The sequence below is a fragment of the Anopheles ziemanni genome, chromosome 2 (assembly GCF_943734765.1).
Source record: "Anopheles ziemanni chromosome 2, idAnoZiCoDA_A2_x.2, whole genome shotgun sequence".
In the NCBI taxonomy this organism is placed as follows: Eukaryota; Metazoa; Arthropoda; class Insecta; order Diptera; family Culicidae; genus Anopheles; species Anopheles ziemanni.
Genome location: NC_080705.1, coordinates 4,424,570 through 4,443,540, shown reverse-complemented (window position 1 = coordinate 4,443,540; position 18,971 = coordinate 4,424,570). Strand labels below are relative to the sequence as shown.

The 18,971-nt window shown below is 48.3% G+C and overlaps 1 protein-coding gene across 1 annotated transcript in view; it reads left to right on the top strand.

The window, feature by feature from the left end:
- The first annotated feature begins 670 nt into the window (after positions 1-670).
- Positions 671-18,971, top strand: part of LOC131281035 (LIM/homeobox protein Lhx3) — a 37,502-nt gene continuing 19,201 nt past the window's right edge. The window contains exon 1 of the mRNA XM_058310288.1: positions 671-1,085. Within this exon, the coding sequence (XP_058166271.1) occupies positions 671-1,085 (415 nt within the window). The remainder of the gene's footprint in view (positions 1,086-18,971) is intronic.

The window sequence follows — 18,971 nt, the reverse complement described above, 5'->3', positions numbered from 1 at the left end:
ACATTCGACGGTGGTGTGTGCGCGCCGTGACGAAAATCTAACGCTTTCACCCGACGGACCACGGGAAAAACGGGCCTTTCGCCAGAATTTGCTCCTTATCGCCGACCAGCGGACCGGAGCGGGTCTTTGATGACGTAGCGTTTCGGGTTTCGATTGTTTGTTTTCGGTTTGTCGATTTTTTATTTTACACTCCGGCCGTCCGATCGTCGCCAACCAAACTGCACGCACTGTAGCAACCCGGGGCCAGCGAGCAAGAGATAGTGTGTGCACGGTCCGCTTTGCCTGGCACCGGGCGCGCTCGGAATCTAGTTGCTAATGAATTGCCGAACGGTACAGATTGCTTAGCCATTTCAAACGCTTACACAAAAAGGCGTGTGTCCAAGGATCGGTTGTGTTTGTCGAGTTAATCGAAGTCCGGGATCGATACGCGCGCCATAAGCGTGAGTGAGCGGTGCGGGCAGTGCGATTGCTTCAGTGTTTTAATGACAAATGGTTTGTTTGGTTCCAATCAACAGTAGGTTCTGAGTAAGAGCGTGTGCAATGGCTACAGTGATCGCGACCTACTTGGAGGGAAGCTGCTTTCACCTCTAACGGGAGCTCGAGTGTAACTCAGGATTCAGTGAAACTACGCGAAGTGCAAGCTACGAGTTCTAAGTAAGATTTTCTAAGAATGTCAGTTTGTGTTTCGTCCGCCGGAGGAACGCTCGGTGTCGACGCGATGTCACTTTCCCAGATGGCGCTTCCCTCGTCCATGATGCTACCGCTGGCTCACTCTACACCTTCCATGGGTGGCCACCATCACCCGTTGCTGGGCCAAGGCATGTCCAACGGTCAGACAGGGATTGGCCCGATTGGCACCATCGATGGGAACCCGTCGATGGGAGGATCATCGGGACTTCATCACAACGGAAACTCCAACCATAACAACGGTACCAGTCTCGCCGGTCTATCCTCACTGCACGGCCACGGTAGCTCCCACGATGGACGTTCCTCCGCAGCTGGTGCGACGACGGGGGAGCTCGGGGATCACCATCCAAATCCCGAAATGCTATTAGCACTGATAGCGCGCAACAAGGCCCTCGAAGGTAAGTTTAGGAGCTTTGGCACGATAGCCGACCATAAACAGCTCGGGGTGGAATACTGGTCCAAGTAGGAAGCCACCGCGCACCTAAGCGGTGCCATAAAAATCAATCCCTCCATTGGATTCATCAAATCAGAGCTCTATGAGAATTACACGCCTTTTCGGTGGTGTGTATGTTTGAGGTCGCGGATTGAATCAGGCGGCAAGTAGCGAGATAGGGATAGCACCTATCAAATTTTATACTTTTTTGGGTGAGGCAAAGGAACGATTAGCGAGCGGTGTGTGTACGGTATGTTTTGTGCCTCGCATCCACTCACCCGCCCGGTTATCTTCGTTCCACATCGACACCCTCGACAGCTACGCAGATACGGCAAACAGCTCCTTTTCCCGGCGTCCACTATCGACCGGTGCATTTGACATGTACAAGACGGCTCCTCATGTACGAACTTCAATCCTCTGATCTCGACCGGCGTCGGTATCGTATGGCGGAACGGGCAACATTTTAGTCGACATGCCGACTTCCAGAGTTGACCGATATCGGTAGTATTCCTCGTCATAAGTACCTCATAATGATCGACGACTTGAATCGATACACCGTGTAGTCACCGTAAGTCGTGCAAAAGATACTACCTTTGGGGCCTGCTACTAACCCGCAATCCACGACCTTGGAATCTCTGGAACATACACTTGGCCTACCGAACGCGCATAGGAAGCCCAAATCTATTGCAGACCGATAATCGCACCTACCCTGGCGTATGCGCGTAAGCACACTACTCCAATTTGTTTGCCTGTTTGCTCTAGATAACATTGCCCAGAAAGGTCTGGGCGCAGGCTGCGCAACTAGACATGCGCGTCGGTTTTTGTTTTCTCCTCCACCGGTAGCCCTAGCCAAACACGCGGTTTTGTGTTGTATGCTTGGATTACTGTGCCGAACCACTTGAAGGGCCAGGGTGCCAGTACCGTGCTGGGGATTGGATTCGAGAGTTGTGCAAATATCACGCGAGACTCTAACCCTACCCGCGGCGACTCGGTTCTTCGCTGAAACACCAAGTTGCTCGGGTCCTTGCCAGAGGGAGCCGTATCAGCCTCGGGTATCAGTTCCGGAACGATCGCTTGTCGATCCGGGGGCAGTTTTGGGGATGGCGTATCGTAACAGTGCTACTGCATGCTCCGGTACGCACTTCGAAGCGGCTCGGAAAGGCCATCCCTCCTATGCGTTGCGATCACCAACCGCGATAGCTGGCCGCTACAAGAGAACCCGAGCGATAAGTGGAAAGTATCGTTCGACCGTCATCTGCGCTCGAAAGTAACCAGAAACGTGTTCGCGAGCAATCTGATTGCATGTTCACCTCTTCTTCTACTATCAGCTCCTACCGAAACGATACGATCGGTGCTGTAACAACTTCTCCGTATATATCCCCACGGACACTACGAATGGGAGGGGGGACAAACTTTTTAGTTATGGTGATGGCCTTTGAGGAGATGAACGATCAATCGACCTCCCAGGAGTGCGGCGTTATCAGAAGCGGTCTTTCGAACCGTCGGAGTATCATCTGCGCAGGAATTCTAATTCACCGTGAATAGGTGCAATATAGAAGGGGCCGTTTTAAAAAAACATAAAAAATAGAGTGTGCTTATCACACCAAGGAATACAATATTGTATTCTATGACGCGCACCCGGTGCTGCATTTCATTACCGCTTCAAATGACCTGCCGTTAATGTCAGTTCGAACGATAAAGGTTGGTTGGTACTTCTCCTTTTGTGCATTACGGCGGCTAAACCTAGCCCAATCGAAATATGCTAGAGCACACACCGCTTTGCAAACGGTTCGGCAGACGGACGATTCAGTCGAAAAAATATTGTGCCATCCCCGCGGCCGTGGATGGGTCGACATCTTAATTTCCGACAACGTGATAACTCTCATTCTGCCAAAATGAAGGTCACAATGGTTCACATTCCCCGCGCTCCGCCGACTCGAGGGGTTCCTAAAATTGGGAGCAAATCAACCAAACACTTGGCGGAGGGGTTTTTTTTTTCGATCGATTTGTTTCGGATGTCGGAACATTGAAGTGAAAAACATCGTTAGCCTGAGGCCTGCGGCGACCAAAAGGTTATCACTAGCTCGCGTGCCAGCTTAGATGCACTGTCGAAAATCTGAACACATCAAATCGGCGTGCCTCGGTTGTAGGAGAGAGAGAGAGAGAAAGAGTGGGTCCTTATCTCCGGAAGCGGTGTCCGGGGCTATGACCACGAAACCTTACACCGGGTCGCCACAAAGAGGGCGATTCTTTCGAAGTTTTTGGGCCGGGAAGACATTCGGCACGAACCTCCCCAAATGAACATAAATTACACAACAATTGCGAAAACGGTGGTGTTACCTTTTTTATTTGCTAATAGCTGTTCACTCTCGGTACAAAAAAAATGCCGGGGCGACAGAAGTCCCGCCTGTCACCTGTGTGCCGTGTGAGGCGGCGTCGGGTGGCACCTGCGTTTACGCGAAAATATCGTTTCTGATTTCTGAGAAGGTGTCCAACAGCGCCACTACTGCACGCTCGACGGTGGACGACGTATGTCTATCAGATAACATGCCAACCTACTGATGGATGGGATCTACCAGCGCTAATTGATGTCCCGGAACTTCTGACCGAAGAGGGAAAACAAGTGGAAGAGCACGGGTATACACGATATAGCGTGTCCCCAAAGTCCACCGGGTGGAACTAATTGATGGCACAGCAATCCACCGGGAATGCGCCGAACCGCGGAGATAAGTGACGATGCCATCGCGCTATAGAAACATTCGATCATCTTTTGGGGGATAGGAGATTGGGTTTCGTCAGTGTGGCTCGTGGCGCCTCAATTTGGCTACGCGATCTGGACAACTTGTCCAGATTTGCCTCTCGATTGCGCTCCGCCACGACAGGGCCCATCTTTTACCTGAGGCGCACAGATCGTCAACCAATCAATTTGATTGATGGCCAAACTATAATAACCGTAGAGTACCTCCGTATGTTTCCTGCCTCCTCACGGGTGCCCCCTCCCCCGCCACTCACCTACCGATGTTCCGGGTGTTTCGGACGTCGATGAAATATTCAATCGAAAGCGGGTCTCTTATTTATCCAGCCCTCTCGAGGGATGCCAGAATCAAACCCTCCCGGGAACCCCGGGATTGACCAGACGGATTGATGGTTTTTAAAGCCTTTCGTAGACTGATGTTTAATCTCGATAATTTGCTGAAATGTAGCAGCTCCCCCAGCACTGCACTAAGGGAAAAATGCTTTTTGGCTCATTCTAGCAAGGACAGAGGACACTGTTTGTCACACTGTTTCCATTTTCCATCAGCGCTTCAATGAGTGTTTTCCCGCAGATTTCCTCAATGCAGAGAAGGTTCAATAAAACTCTCGTCAGCACTCGTCAACGCGGGTGAATGTAGACAGTCCGGAACCGGCCCGGTGTTCGGACCAAACCGGAACGAATTAGGTCAACGCATCGACTATCGTGGAAAGGGTTTTTCGAAAGCTAATCGATAAGGCAATACATATCAATTCTGAGATTGATGACATTGACGCCCCAGTCCCCCAGAGGGGTGTAGAAGGTATTAATTATCGTTTCGATTGATTGGAGGACTTGATCCCGCGGGCTCTTATCGTACTTTTCAATTAGTTTACCGAGGAATTTCATTTTCTCAAGCGCGTAATCAATCCCGCGATGGCTTCTGATTGACAGTATGCAAATGAAGTGTTTGATTATATTAACAAAAAGATATAGTACTTCCGATACCAAATCAATGTAGACAAGTGAGCTGAGGACTGTAGGTTCTTATTTCTGCGTTAAAACTTTTATAGACTCTTTGGAGTGCATTCGAACACCTCACAATGTTTTATGTTTATTTACCATTTGCGTAATACTGCGCATCCCAAAAATCTACCTTGCCCCAAAATGTGTCCCCCGCCTAATCCTTATCTGCCTTATCGGGCGTTAAGCTGTACAGCGCTTCCCTGAATGGACTACGTGCTTGCTAATGTCACCGTATTTGCTCGATTCGTTAATCGAAGTGCCCTCTGTAACGGAAAGGTCTAAATCCACCACACCGAAATCATCGATAACTGGTGTCCGACTGGTGCTGGTACTTAATCCACTTGATCCGGTCCGTTCGGACGGTTGCAATTTTTTTTCTTCATTTCTTGCCAAAAAATGGGCTCGCCCGTATAATCTGTCCGGCTAGACTTTGGCAAGGTTGTCTGTACCTGCAAACTATGATATTTGTTTGGGAAATTCCCAGTGGAGTGGATGGAAGGAATGGAACCGAACTTATTTCCCATTTACCCAAACCCGGTAGGCCACACTTCACGCCACCTTGATGGGCCACGTGGCTACATTTTTCCGGTAACATCCTCCCACCAAAACGTTTTCCAATGACGCTGGGCTTTTCACGCCCGTTGCCTTCCGTGTCCAACGCTCCCCACAAATCAACCCCGCGACCACCAATCGAGAGGTGAATTAACGCACTCGAATTCGGCCGGAAGTTGTAGTTTCTCTGAAAGTCTGGGTGGGCTCGGGGGGGAGGTGGGTGAAGGAGGAAATGAGAAAAAAATCGCACACACGTGGCTGCCAGCGTGGACGTGCGCATACAGCCGCAGGGCACTTTCCGGCGCTCCGGAACCGGCGGAAAGCCACAACCCCTAATTGAATGTGTGAAAATGGTTGTTTAAATAGTTTTTCCCAGAGACGCTCGTGAGGGGGAGTTCCGGTATTTGGAGGCCTCAAATCTAGTCGATATGGTCAACAAGCGCACTTTTGGCAGAAAGACGGGAACCTTTCAATGCCCGAAGTTTGGGAGCAAATGATTCTCTAGCCAAAAAAGAGGAAGGAAAAACCTGGAAAAACTAGATACAAACAATGGAAAACTTTTTAATGCCTCTATAACTATTGTGCCGATGTTCTAGCAAGTGCACAGGGAGAGGAATCCAGGAAAGAAAAACCTACAAGTTCGAATCTCAATCGTGCCGTGTGACCGAATGGATCACGAAGGGGGAAAACTGGTATCAGAAAAAGGCGATACAAAAACCATACAAACCGGCGCAAGTCCCTCGGTCCGCTCGGTCGGCAGGCATTCCTCAAGCCACCGGGTGTGGCACACGAGGCAGGATTCCTCGAGCAACACGATACAGGGGGCGCGTGGCTGCTTGTGGCGAACGAAAAAATTGATGTTTTGTAACATAATATTTATCGAGCCTTGAGGGCTATTGTTCATTTGGAACGGTATTTTTCAGCCCAGCACGTGCTGGGAAAAGGCTGAAGGCGATGAAAAAGGCAAACCGGTGGTAGGTTTTTTTCGAGGGCGAGCACGAGGACCCCGAGGATAGAAAATGAGATCCTTCAACGGGAGTGAACGAGATTGGGAAAGTGTGGGAAAAATAGATCAACAGTAGAAGTGGGAAAGGGGAATGCAATTGATTGTTGACAAAAGTTGTGGCAAACGAGTTAACATTTTCGATGGAGACTAGTTTGTCGTTTTTTCCTAAGTTTTGGTTCTAAATTGTCTCATTAACAGAGTTATTAGAAGTTATTTTCTATTTTGCTTGTTTTGTGATCATCTCATTATGACCATATTTAATATAACACTTTGTTTATTTGAAGTTCTTGATCTCTTAAACAACGCCTCTATACCGTATGACTTCAAAGATCGAGTTCCTTGCACTTCCGTGAACCGTAACCTGCCTGTTGGGAAAACGATGCGAGCCTTCCGCTCGATGCTCCCCTTTCGAACATAAGGAGATCAGGAGCGATCACATTACATCCTGTCTGAAAATGCCTTCCAATGCGGACGATCAACATAATCCACGTTCTGGAGTGCAACGCAAACCGATGGCGTGTGCCATATGGTTCCGAAACACACACGCCGTCCATTGACTTTTTTAAAAGTAAAACACTCTTCCCCCAATGGGAAGAACATCGTGCCGGCCCGGTTCGACATGGAAATGCCACCTTTTTATAACCTTCAGACCACCTTTTTTTTATAGGCCGCACATGCCGTGCCCAGAGATTCCGATGGCACGCGTAGTGTAGAGGTCGTTCTTCGTCTGCGAGGGGTTGAGTCATTAATCGTCCTTGTAGCACGATGCGTTTTTTTGTGTGTGTCAGTTTCGGAAGTTGCATGAACCATAAGGTGGCGCTGGAAGGAAGCAGATTACCCGGTGCGATTACGTTCCGCTCCTGATGGAGGGAGTAATGAATATAAATCGAACGCATCACCAATAGAGTGTAGTGTGAGGAAGCATGATGGACGGTTGATTTATGACTCTTCAGCGCTGTTGTGTCCGCCACGGTTCACCTGAACCAAGAACCAAATCTGATGGCCTTGGCTCAAAGTTTGTACCTAACAGAAGCATCCCAGTTAAAGTTTCAACTTTTCCAAACAATTCAGCCACCGTCATATAAAGAACCCTCGGCTATCCAACCAGTGCTAATGAGCAATGAGGATGTCCTAGTGCCATCACCCTCTAGTCCTCTTCTTTATGGTGCGCCGGAAAATTGCCCTACGGCACGGAATTGGGGAGTGCTGCCACTTAACTAGGGTGTGTTCGCGGATACTTTACCGGCTCTCATATTTGTCATGTGCGTTGGTCCTGCACGTCTGATCGTATTTCTTCTTGACCGGATGGATTCGACCAGGAGTCCCTGCAAGCGTGTGCAACTAATGGCACTGGACTGGATTTTTGTTTTTTGTTTAAGTTGCACGTAACATTTCCCCCCCAAGTCCGGAATAGGGATGGTATACGAACGATCTAACGCCAGACCATCTTTTTTTTTGGGCCAAATGGCAGCCATAAATCATGAGTCCGTCCGTGGAGATGACTACCATATGGTTGGATCGAATTCTTTCTAGAATAAAAGAGGAAAGTGGAAAAATCTTTTGGGGAGTGACTGGAGCCATTGATAAGCGTCTCCTTCAATCCTAAGAATGGGTCTCTGTTGCATATCCTGAAATGGTTTAGTTTGGAACTGATTCAAGCCAATTAACTTATTAATATTAGATCTGCTAGTTCAAAAGTGTGCATTCGACCATTTATTTCTAACTTACTTTATATATTTTTAGCACAGACTTATCGTACATTTTATAAATCTGATCGAATTAGAAACAACGACTCCATTGGAGCATCGAATTCAGCTTCGGTTTTGTTGGAGTCCAACCCAATCGGATGGAAGTAAAAACAAGCTCCGGTCATATTTACTGGCAAAGCGAGCGCGAACCTATCCCGAGGGGAGATGTCAACGCCATGTTGAATTTATCCATCGCACTCGAGGCTAGCTAAACCCCATCCGATCCCGTAGTAACGAACGGAAGCGATGGCATGTTCGCATGCGCAGCCTTTTTTCTCATCCTACCTTGTGACGGCGTGGGGGTATTGTTATTCTTTCGCCTTACGGTGTGTCTGGCCCGGTGAAGGGTTCGGTGCCATTGCTCGGAACTCGATGGGGCATGTATTTGATATCCACCCACCATCGTCCTGGAGTGCCTTCCGGGCACACTGCGCTGCTACGCAGACAATGACCGAACCCTGACACGTTCGGTTAGATTCCTGTTCCAACTCAAATCCTTTGACATGTGCTTCGTGCCATCCGGTTGGAAAAACTGTTTTTCCCCTGGCCTCGGGGGGTTCACCTCCACGCCAAAAGGAGTATGGGAACGTGGGGCGCACGTGGAGGTGAATTATTAAAACTAAGCCCGGAGTGTCATCCAACCGGTGACAGATATCCGAAGCTTCCGGCGATGATGGAACCAGATCAGTGCCCCTCTCTCCTCTAAACACACACGCACACACTCACCAACGGTAGCTCTAAATGGGTTCCCCCCCACAACAAGGACGAAGGTGGTTTTTGCGAGCCACACGAGCCACAGTGAAATGGATCGTCATTCGTTGCGCGTTGCGGTCGGTCTCTCCTCTGCTCTCTAATGTATTGCCCGGCGCTTGGGTAAACATTTGGGCACTTCAGCCCGCTTTGATGTCAGGTAGCGTTTTCCCTCCAGCGCCCTGCCACGCCCTCATGGCGCAATGTTGTCCTCTCCTCTGCTTCGTAAAGGTGCTCGGCAAAGCCACGGGGTGGAAACAGCGCTGGTTCCGCGCGGTGTTTGCTGTTTGCTTCGTTAGGACGAGCGCGGGACAAGAGCGCAAATATTTACCCAATTCATAAATCTTATTTGCATTTAATTTTTTATATGCAGCACCGGAACGGAAGCGAGCAGCTCGGAGTAGTTGGGTTTGATTTTTGCCATGTACTTTGCGGTAGCAACCACACCGGAGAGCTCTGAAGATGGTGGAAAGTTAAAATCGAAACCCTCGAAAATGTTTAGGCAACTGATTTCCAACTGTTATGGTAGAGTTGAGTACCGTTTCCGTTACCGTAAATAATACAAATGAATTACAAACCCTTAGCCGTTCTTCCTTCTTTATTTAAGACATGTTTGGATAAATACATTGTTCAAGTATCTCTCGGGTTTACGGTGGACTATGGAGCTACGGTGACCGTGTTAAACGGACGCTTATCTAGCTCAAAAAGCAAAATCCGATGCTAGCTGGTTTATCAGTGCCATTGCTCGTTCGCTGCAAACCCAAATCTATCGTGAATGCAGTGCCCCGATTTATCCGCGGCTTATCGAGTCTTCGTTGTGGCGTTGTTGACTTTTCTGCCCTCCATGCACCGGTGGCAGTTTGGTTGAACCTTACCTTGCCATGGCCAGGGTGTCAACGTAACGCCTTCGAATGACGGTGCGACTATCGAGCTGCGAGTCTGTCCCGAGGGGGCGAGTTTCGACGATGGAAAGAATGGAAGAGAGAAGAAACAAGGCCAAGTTGGAGTTGGAGTTGGTTTACCTTTTTCCAAATATGCTCCAGATTAAACAGGTGCTTGGTGCGATGCTCGAATGCAACTGTTTGGAGTCCTCCACTTGCAGTGTTGAGCAACTTGCTCCAACGCAAGTGGAACGGGTGTCAAAACTTGGAGGCTATATAAAGAAGACCACCATATCCGCCCGTGAAGTTGTTTCTCATTGACATCCCAACCGTACTTCGTGTTCAAGATGAAAATAAAGTTATTCTCCACCGTGGTGTTACTGTTCGCGGTAAGTGTAAAGTGAAGCGCAATGTGGTGTAGACCCAAATAACTCTGCTTCCCATCGTTTGCAGTACCTCCGCGAAAGTACCTCCGCAAGAACCGCTTTCGAGGCGCTAGAATACCAGCCTAGTTTGGAGTATTTGTTGAAGGTGCTTAAGTTCAGTGCGGAGTCCCTCGCACGTGTCGAGTTTGATCCCACACTGAAGCTGCCGACCAGCGTCCCGAAGATGTTGGATAGTGCACGTCACGCGCTTGGTAACGCCACCCTTGCCGCTCAAAACTTGTCGGACGGTCTTGGCCAGGGTGGGTCTACGTTCCAGGTGCGTTCGGTGCTCGACGCACTGCACTCCATCAGAGGTAGCTTGTGTCAGACGGACTTCCACTTCCCTGAGTACTTCTACAACCAATCGCTGGCGGAAGAGCTCAAGCAGCTGAAGAGTACCGTTGATGAGCAGGTGGATAGCTTGCCCGTTGAACGATCGCTGAGCAGGTCCTCGGGTGGCTGGGACATGAAGTTGGTGAACAGCATCGTCACAAGCGCCAGTAGCCTCACGATGATCACCACCTTGGTGACGCGCCAGATCGTCGGTGTGGAGCAGATGAATGCCAGCCTGAAGAAGTTCTTCATCCCGGCGACCATAGACGAGGCGGTTCTGCAAGACCTGCTCGAAATCGGAAGTCACGCACGTTCGTACAACGGTCTGTACCGGGAGGCACTCAACTCCGGCTCGACGTTGTTCCTTGGCGTGGCCAGCGATGGCTACCGGGTGCTTCAATCGATGCTGAGCACCTCGTCCGAATTTCCCAAATCCCTCCGGGACGCGGTTGAAGAGTTCACCGCCGAAGTGCTTCGCCTCACGCAGGGTTCCATGGCGGAGCTGCAGTCCACGACAAACGAGGCGGACGTGAAGTTTACGGAACTGTTCCAAAACATCATGTACGCCTCGTACGGACTGGAGTCTTCCGCCTTGGGCATGCTTCGTCCACTCCCGCGCAACATGATCTGCGTTCGCTCGTTCCTCCCGACCGCACACACCCTGGCCGGCGCTCAGTTAACCTCACTTTCACTGTGCAACAACGAGGCCTCCTTGTTCTTGTCCGAGCAGGTGCTACAGTATCGCGACCAACTCCGCCAGCTTCAGCAGAATGCTTTCGCCCAGCTACAGGTTGCCGTTGCTTGTGACACCTCAAATTGCCAAACGGTAATCGTCCACTAATCACTAAATCCCACGAGACTTTAATAACCTTCTCCTATTTCACCGTTGTGCAGCTTTACACCGAAACGACGAACTTCTTCAAAACGGTCACGGCCGCGATAAAAGATTTCACTCCCGATTTAAACACCTACCACACACGTCTGTTCGATTGTCTCAACGGAAAATCGGAGACGGCGATGGCGAAGATTGTAGACATGGCGATGACCTTCAACTACTGCGTGCAGAGGCGTGAGGCGGAGCAGGATACCACCGTTTAGGTCGCTTGAGTGTATCCAACTGTTTAATTTGTACATTTAATTAAGACGACTTTTGAGCGGGAAATTATAATACTTTTCGTACAAGACCCATTATGGTTTTCCCCTTTAATTAAAAGTGAACCACTTATTCGAAAACAAAACGGTTCTCCAAGGAATCAATTAAAACTTTACACGAACAAATTGTTATCCATTGCGTGAGGAGAGTCTCCCGCCGAAATCAAACATTTTCCACTTTTCATTGTCCCAACCTTGCGCGTTAGGGAAAATCGTAAAATCAACTCCAATGCCCTTCGTTTTTTTCCCCTCGCGGAAGGGGACGTCGCAGAGTGAGTCCATTTAACCGAACCCGAACACCATCTGTGGTTATTTATTTCGATAATGATATCCTAATGCATTGCCTAATGCCAAGCCGACGCCGCGCCAATGTGTTCCAACACACACACACACCCGTGTGCGCCAGAAGTCTAGGGTCCTCCCTCACTGGTTCCGTTGGTTTTCCCTGTTTCTTTTTTTACTATCAACATCATCGTACAAAACAGCGGAAGGAAGCAACCCATTATTAAGGACATGCACACTGTCAGACACACATACACACAATGCCATCAGTCACTCCCCGACGCAAATGCACCATCGCGCACGTGGATTAATGTTTTGCTTGCGCCTTTCCCTTGTTCTCCTCTTCGTCGTCGTGCCCCGGTTTCCTGGTGGCATTTTCCTGGTCATGTTCTTTTGCCTTCGCTTGATCGCTGGTGGTGGGGAGAGGCGGGGGGAAAAGTGAAAAAGCCGCTGAATAATTGAATGTCGGGGTTGGAAGTAAAAAAACACACACACAACCACCCACTGCAGCGAGCGGAAGGAAAATGCGGTCCAGTTACTTGTTGTTGTTCCGGCTGAAGGAAAAAAAAGGGGTGAAGAAAACTCCTGATGGACGAAATCGATCGACGAGTGACAACAATGAGCGACAATGAATGATTTTCCCCCACCCCCCCCCCCGGGCGAACGTGGAGTGAGTGAAAATATTTGCCCTTATTTGCGCTCTTCACAAGGACAAGGACTCTTGACGTGGTGGAGTGGATCCTTGAAGAGAGGAGTGGCGGGCAGCGATTTGTTTGTGTAGGAGGGGTAGGGGAAAAAAGAATGCGATTATACAAGGAGTCATTCACTTTGCATCTGTTGATTAGGTGTTTTTTATGGGAGCATAATGGGTTGAAGAATTATTATTTTAACACACCCTTTTTCTTTTGAAAAGCCTACAAGCATTTTGGGGTTAAAATTAGGAAAATTCATTTGACAACAAAATAAACAGACGAAATTCTTCATTAACTTTCCCACGCAATGCATTTTTCATTTGTATCAGGATGAACTTTACTCCTTTTTCGCACGGGGTTTTTTCCACTTTTCCATCTCAAACCTCAAAGCACGATACAGAGAACATCCCTACCTTCTGTTGGGTCGTAAAATCTTCCATAATAAAATCAAAAGACTGAATATTTACTTTTCTTCCCTTTGCGCGAAACAATACAGTTACCATTTTTATCGACTTCGCCCACGGGTTTTCCCACTTTGCACTCCGTTTTTTTTCCGGCGCGTTCGGAAGTGTCATTTTTCTGCTCTTTCTGCTGTCGAAAGGCAACCCAGCAGAAAATCTTCACAATAAAAAAACCCCACAAACGTATGAATATTTCATGAAACGTTAGAGAATCATCGCCGCAACCTCCTCATAAACCACGCCCCACCGGCCCTCGGACCGTCCCAAACCGACGTGACCGAAAACAAAAAGTCATAAACTACCGCGCCATTTTTTCTCTCTGGCCAGCCAGTTGTTGGACCCAGTTTCTAAAAACCGAACAAAGATTCATTCATCCTCTGTCCGCAAAAAAAGAATGTGGAAAGAGAGAAAAAAGGATCGAAAAGTTTTTCGGCACAGCACCGGACGACGGTTCGGAAAAACCTTTTAGGTCCGAGGCGTGGGGAAAAATATGGTAAATGATTTGAACAAAAAGTGAAACCTACACGAAAGGAATGCAAGATGAGTCGATGGATGAGGAGAACATGTTAAAAACGCTGTTCTATTGTCGAGAAAAATAGATATCCCATGAAAATATTGAGAGAGGGAAAACTTTATGAATGTCATTTCGTCAGTGATTTAGGTTAGCTGGAGTTAGATTGAATGTTTTCCTTTAGATGTTGCCAAGTTCATGGGTTTTCCCACTTTTATTAATTGAGTTGTAACCTTATGGTCACAGTTATTACTTTTAACTTATGTTTAGTACATTTCCGTCTCTACTACTTCATGATGAACCTTTGCCGTATGGTCCTATACATTTCCTACCTATAGTACTGAATAAAATCATTTGTTTTCTTACAGTTATGTTTAAATAGTTAGCGCTGGATGGTAGAAACATAAATCATAATTTCTTTTCATTTCGTACATTAACTTCTTCAGTAGCGAATGGTTTGTTTTCACTTGTTTCCTCGACAGAAGTTTTCCGTTCTGCCTCGTCACCATGAGGTTTCCGGTTTCTCATCGGATCGCGATCCATTACACAAAACCCCTCACTCCTACTTCTTCCTCTACGGCCATATGAAGTCCACACCTTCCAAGACACACCCTTTGGTGAACCGGAAACATACACAAGCACACATTTTTGTTTATGATCTGCAAACTATCATACGTTCTCGCTCGCTTGTACCCATGTGCGTTTGGTGGTTTTGTTGGAAAACCCGATCGATTGGCGAGCCCGTGAACCGTGCTAAATGCGGAAGTGGTATTTTTCCCGGTTTGGTTGGGTGGAGGTTTTCCCGCCCTCCGGCGTTTATGGTGTGGCATCGAGAAGGGGTGGTGGAAAAGCTATTCTCGGGTAGCTTGGTTCCGTGGTTGGCATTAAACTGTTCCTCCATAATATGCTGTGTGAGCGACTTCCGAATGGGAGAGGGCGAACATTCCTAACCGGATCTCCCACACGACCCACCCACTCCGCCATGGAAATTGCATTAAATGGCCTAATTGTGTCCGTTGAAAAGAGTCGAGGTTATTTTTGCCCTCCAAAACCGAACAACAAACGACCGTACCGGGTTTGTTCTCCGGTGGGTTCGGGTGTGGGGATACCCAACCTCCACCGAGGGGAGGTTTTCAAAGGTGTGGCATCTCGTGTGTGGAAGCATTTTGACCGATGCTTAATGCCCGGTGCGATCGAATTGCGGGTCGATTATTCCGATGGTCAATCCGGGTGCAGCCTGGTTCGCTTTTGGTGATGTGAATTTGGGTCAGTGTCACGGGTATGTTGCGTCGGTAACAATGGATGGTTTGCCGTGGCATTAAATCCACGATTTTGATTCTCCTTGATATTGATCGATCTTATGAGATAAAATGCTTCCTCCGTTACGGAAGTTTTATAAACGTTTGCTGTAAAAGCTTATAATTTCATTTTATTTCATCACTTAATGTTTCGTTTCTTTTTCCGTTTTGCAGGTAAGACCCCATATGTGACTTCCAAGTTATATGTTGCTCATTCTTTTCACAAAAAAAGGCAAGTACCTTAAACCAGCACCACAGACGGTGCAACCTTGCGGTACTAAATTCTTTTTCAACCCGTCCATTTCCGGTGATGATTTACGATCTCTTACGAGTTTTCCCTCCTGCGGCTAGGCAACACATTTGCGTCCACTCACTGGAGGAATCCTTTCCATGAGGGACGTAATTTATTGCCTTTCGCTATGCCGGAACGAGAAAAAATAAAATTCCATTCCGTTTTTCACCGAACCCAACCGTGCGCCTCCATTAAACACTTTGAACGGGTTCTATTTTCCCGGCCCATGGAGCACCAAGGGGAAGGGAGGTTCGAAGGACACTAAACGCTTGCTCGAAATATCGTCAAAAAAAAAGAGCAAAACAGAACCGATTTTCCACAACTTGTCACGGTGGATTTTCCTTCCTTCCGGTCGGCGGTCGGTGTTTGTCCTTCGACGTGTTTTATTTACTTTTCCCCCCGGTGGCCGAAAATAAAAGCCGAAACCGTTGCCGGCAAATGTCGCGCCTCGGCACCGCGGGCATCCAATCGACCCCTTCGGTGTCGTTGTCCTTCCCTCCTCTGTCCCCTTTCTGGGTATCCCGCTGGCGGAAATGTCACACCGCGTGAGTGCGTAATAATGTTTTATGTACTGTCATTCTGGTGGAAAAACATTCGCGGGCACCCGCAGTTCCTGTTTTGACTTCCACTGGCACGGTGGGGAAATGAAGAAGGAGGGAAAGGGGAAGGACATTACCACCTCCTACGGTGTACGGAACGGTGTCTGGGAGGGTTCCCTTCGGGTGGCGGCTATTTATTGCACATGTGCGCACTCGATCGCACACCGGGAATGGATCCGCGGGACAACGGCAATAAAATTAACAAACGGTCCGTCGGAGGAAAACCGGGACGGAATGGACCGGGACCCAGCCCAACACTCGAGAAAAAAAGCCGGGAAAAAAAGGAACCTTCAACGAGCTCCTTCCCGAAGCCGTGCTCGCGGGTGCGAAAGGCTCATATTTCACCGAAAAGATGATCACCGGGGAAAACATACACACACACACACACACACTTTGCCCTTTTTCGGTGGGTGTTGGTCCGCTGTTTTTTCCAATAAAAACCAGACACCACCAGCGTGGAGTTAGTTTAAACGAATTAAACGTAATTTGATATCGAACCGTTTATCCACGCAGCGCCCTCGGACCGGTTTTTCCCTTTCGATGCCCAACCCGTCGATGGGATAAATATTAAACTTTATTGCATTATAAGTGATAAAACAGATAAATTTGCCATTTACACCCATATTACCCTCGGAGCGGCTAGGCACCGGGGCGCACCCGTTTTTCTCCCATCCCCTTCCCGCCTCGTAAAACTCTTCCCAGTCGATCGGTTAATTGGTGAGTTTATATCCTATTTCACAATTTACCCTCACGAAACGCGAGCGCGCCCGCGCACCGGATGATGTCATAAAGTTGCATCCCTTATTATTTCATATCGCCGGTGCGCCTTCATCCACCAAACCCGGCTTGATTGGAAAATGCAACCGAACCAACACCGTGAGTGCACCGTTGCGAGTCAATCGAGCGGAGTGAGTTTACATAATCGTAAAACTTGGCGAACGGGAATTTGAATGCACTTGCCGCTCGATTGCATACGATTGGTTTCGGAAAAGCGGTGCATAGAAAATATGACTTTTCCTGGCAGCAGCTGAAGTTTCTAACGGTAAACGTTAAGAACGTTCGGTCCAAGGCGATCGTGGAAAAGGGATCACAAAAAGAAATGATGGCAGCTCAAGTGAAGCGATGTAATTTTTCCAAAGCGATATAAGTATGGATAGGGATAATACTTTCAAAACGAGTCATAAAAAGTGCACGTCGAGTGTGTAGTAATTTGTTGAGTAGAGCAAAAAAACATTGAAAGCGTTCTTAATCTAAGCTTGATTGGATTGAGACAACCATAAGGAAATGTAACTCGCTGAAATTTGCTTTAAATTTATGAAATTGGCATATCGATTATTTCTTACAAAATTTGAAGATTATGTGCAAGAACTAGTAGAAAAACTTATGAAAGTCGCTGTGTCCCTTTTTTTTTGTACACTTTCAACTCATTTTAAGTTTGCTTAACTTCTAAGACAATTGTAGCGGCATTGAACCACTTAATGAAAAGTTTCATAAATTTATCCAGTATACAATGAATTGGAAATTGTTCCCTCAATTCCCTTTTGCTTGTAATCGGCCTCGATATCGCACATATAACGATGGGATTTTCCATACCGAGGACGAACTAATGTCGTTGGCTAATTAAAAACGAATTACGACGCAGATTGATCGCAAATTCCTGATTTCCGCTTGGCGCTCGAGTCCAGTAATCATAAGTCAAAAGGTGAAGCGCTTCCAAAACCCGTTTCCATCCAACACTGACCTCATTTCCCACCCCTCTCGGGTGCATCGTGCAGAGGCCCGAGCCCGAGAATCGTGTAATCGAATGGAAATGCAAATGACATTTTGCCACCGGGAAAGGAAAAGCGTTCGGTGGTCCGTTTCCATTAGGACCGCAGCAGCAGCAGCAGCGAGCAGGGAAATATGGCTAGCGTTTTGCGGCGTATGTTTATAATAAAATCATCTGCATAAATAATGAGCCACAGACCGAGCGAAATGGATGCCACCACCACCACCAACGCCCCCTCCCCGGCAGGCACCACTATTAGCACCTTGAGGTCGGGAAAGATTATTATTTTGTCATTCCTAGCACTATTTTCCCCCCGGCACGAATGCTTCGCCCGGAAGGGACATTTTCCACACAACTAATGGTCGTCCATCCGTCCGGTCGGGAAGCGGGTGGGAAACACACTCAAAGTGTATCCTCTGGTAATCACCGATCATAATCTTACCTGGCACCGGAACGCGAACGCTCCCTCCCAAACGCCGTAATGGCACTCCAAACTCCGACTCCGCAAATGGACGATCATGAAAGTTTGATAAGACCCAAACAAATTAAGTCACCCCGACATGGAAGGAGGAGGAAAACGTGGGCTGGCTTTGCATTGTTGTGAAACCTGGCCAAAGGAATGCCCGACTTTCCCGGCAGCCACCTCTAGTTTCCATTCCGCCGGAGCGCCTAATTGGGATTAGGCGTCGGGCATTTCCATCAGTCCATCATCCATTTTGCAACAAGGAAAGCTCTCGGAGCCCGAAAGGCAAAGGCAAAGGAGAGAGCTTACAGAAAACGCTCAATCACATCGCTTCTCGGGGATTATTGATCCAAATGGCCGTTGCGCAAATTGTTTTCCTCCATCTTGGGCGGGCGACGGCCGAGCGGCGAATGTCATTGCGAAGGATTAACTTGTTTTCAGTTCTGCTTTAACACAAGCGGACGGACGAGCCTTTGGCTCGGCTGAAGTCAAACCCAAACCCGGGGCTGGGTGGAAAGTTATTGTAGCAGATTGTTTGTTGAACAAATTTCGCACGTGACAACTTGGTCGTTTTGTGTATGTGTGTGGAGTGGAGTTCGGACCCGACTCCCAAGGGGACAAAACGGCGTGACGTCCTGCTGCTGCTGCTGCTAATGGCTGGAACGAAGCCTTCTTTCTTCTATTTACTTCTCATGCTGTTTGTCGTCGTCACAGTTGACAATCGGGACACTGCTTCAGGACGGATCTGGAGGACTGTAATTAAATTACCGGAGCGTGCCAAAGTACCAACCCCGGCCCCCGCGGTGGAATCCTTTCGCGACGGCACGAAAGGTGGCCAAAAGTGGTGGAGCAGCACATCGACACATGCACCGACCTTCGAG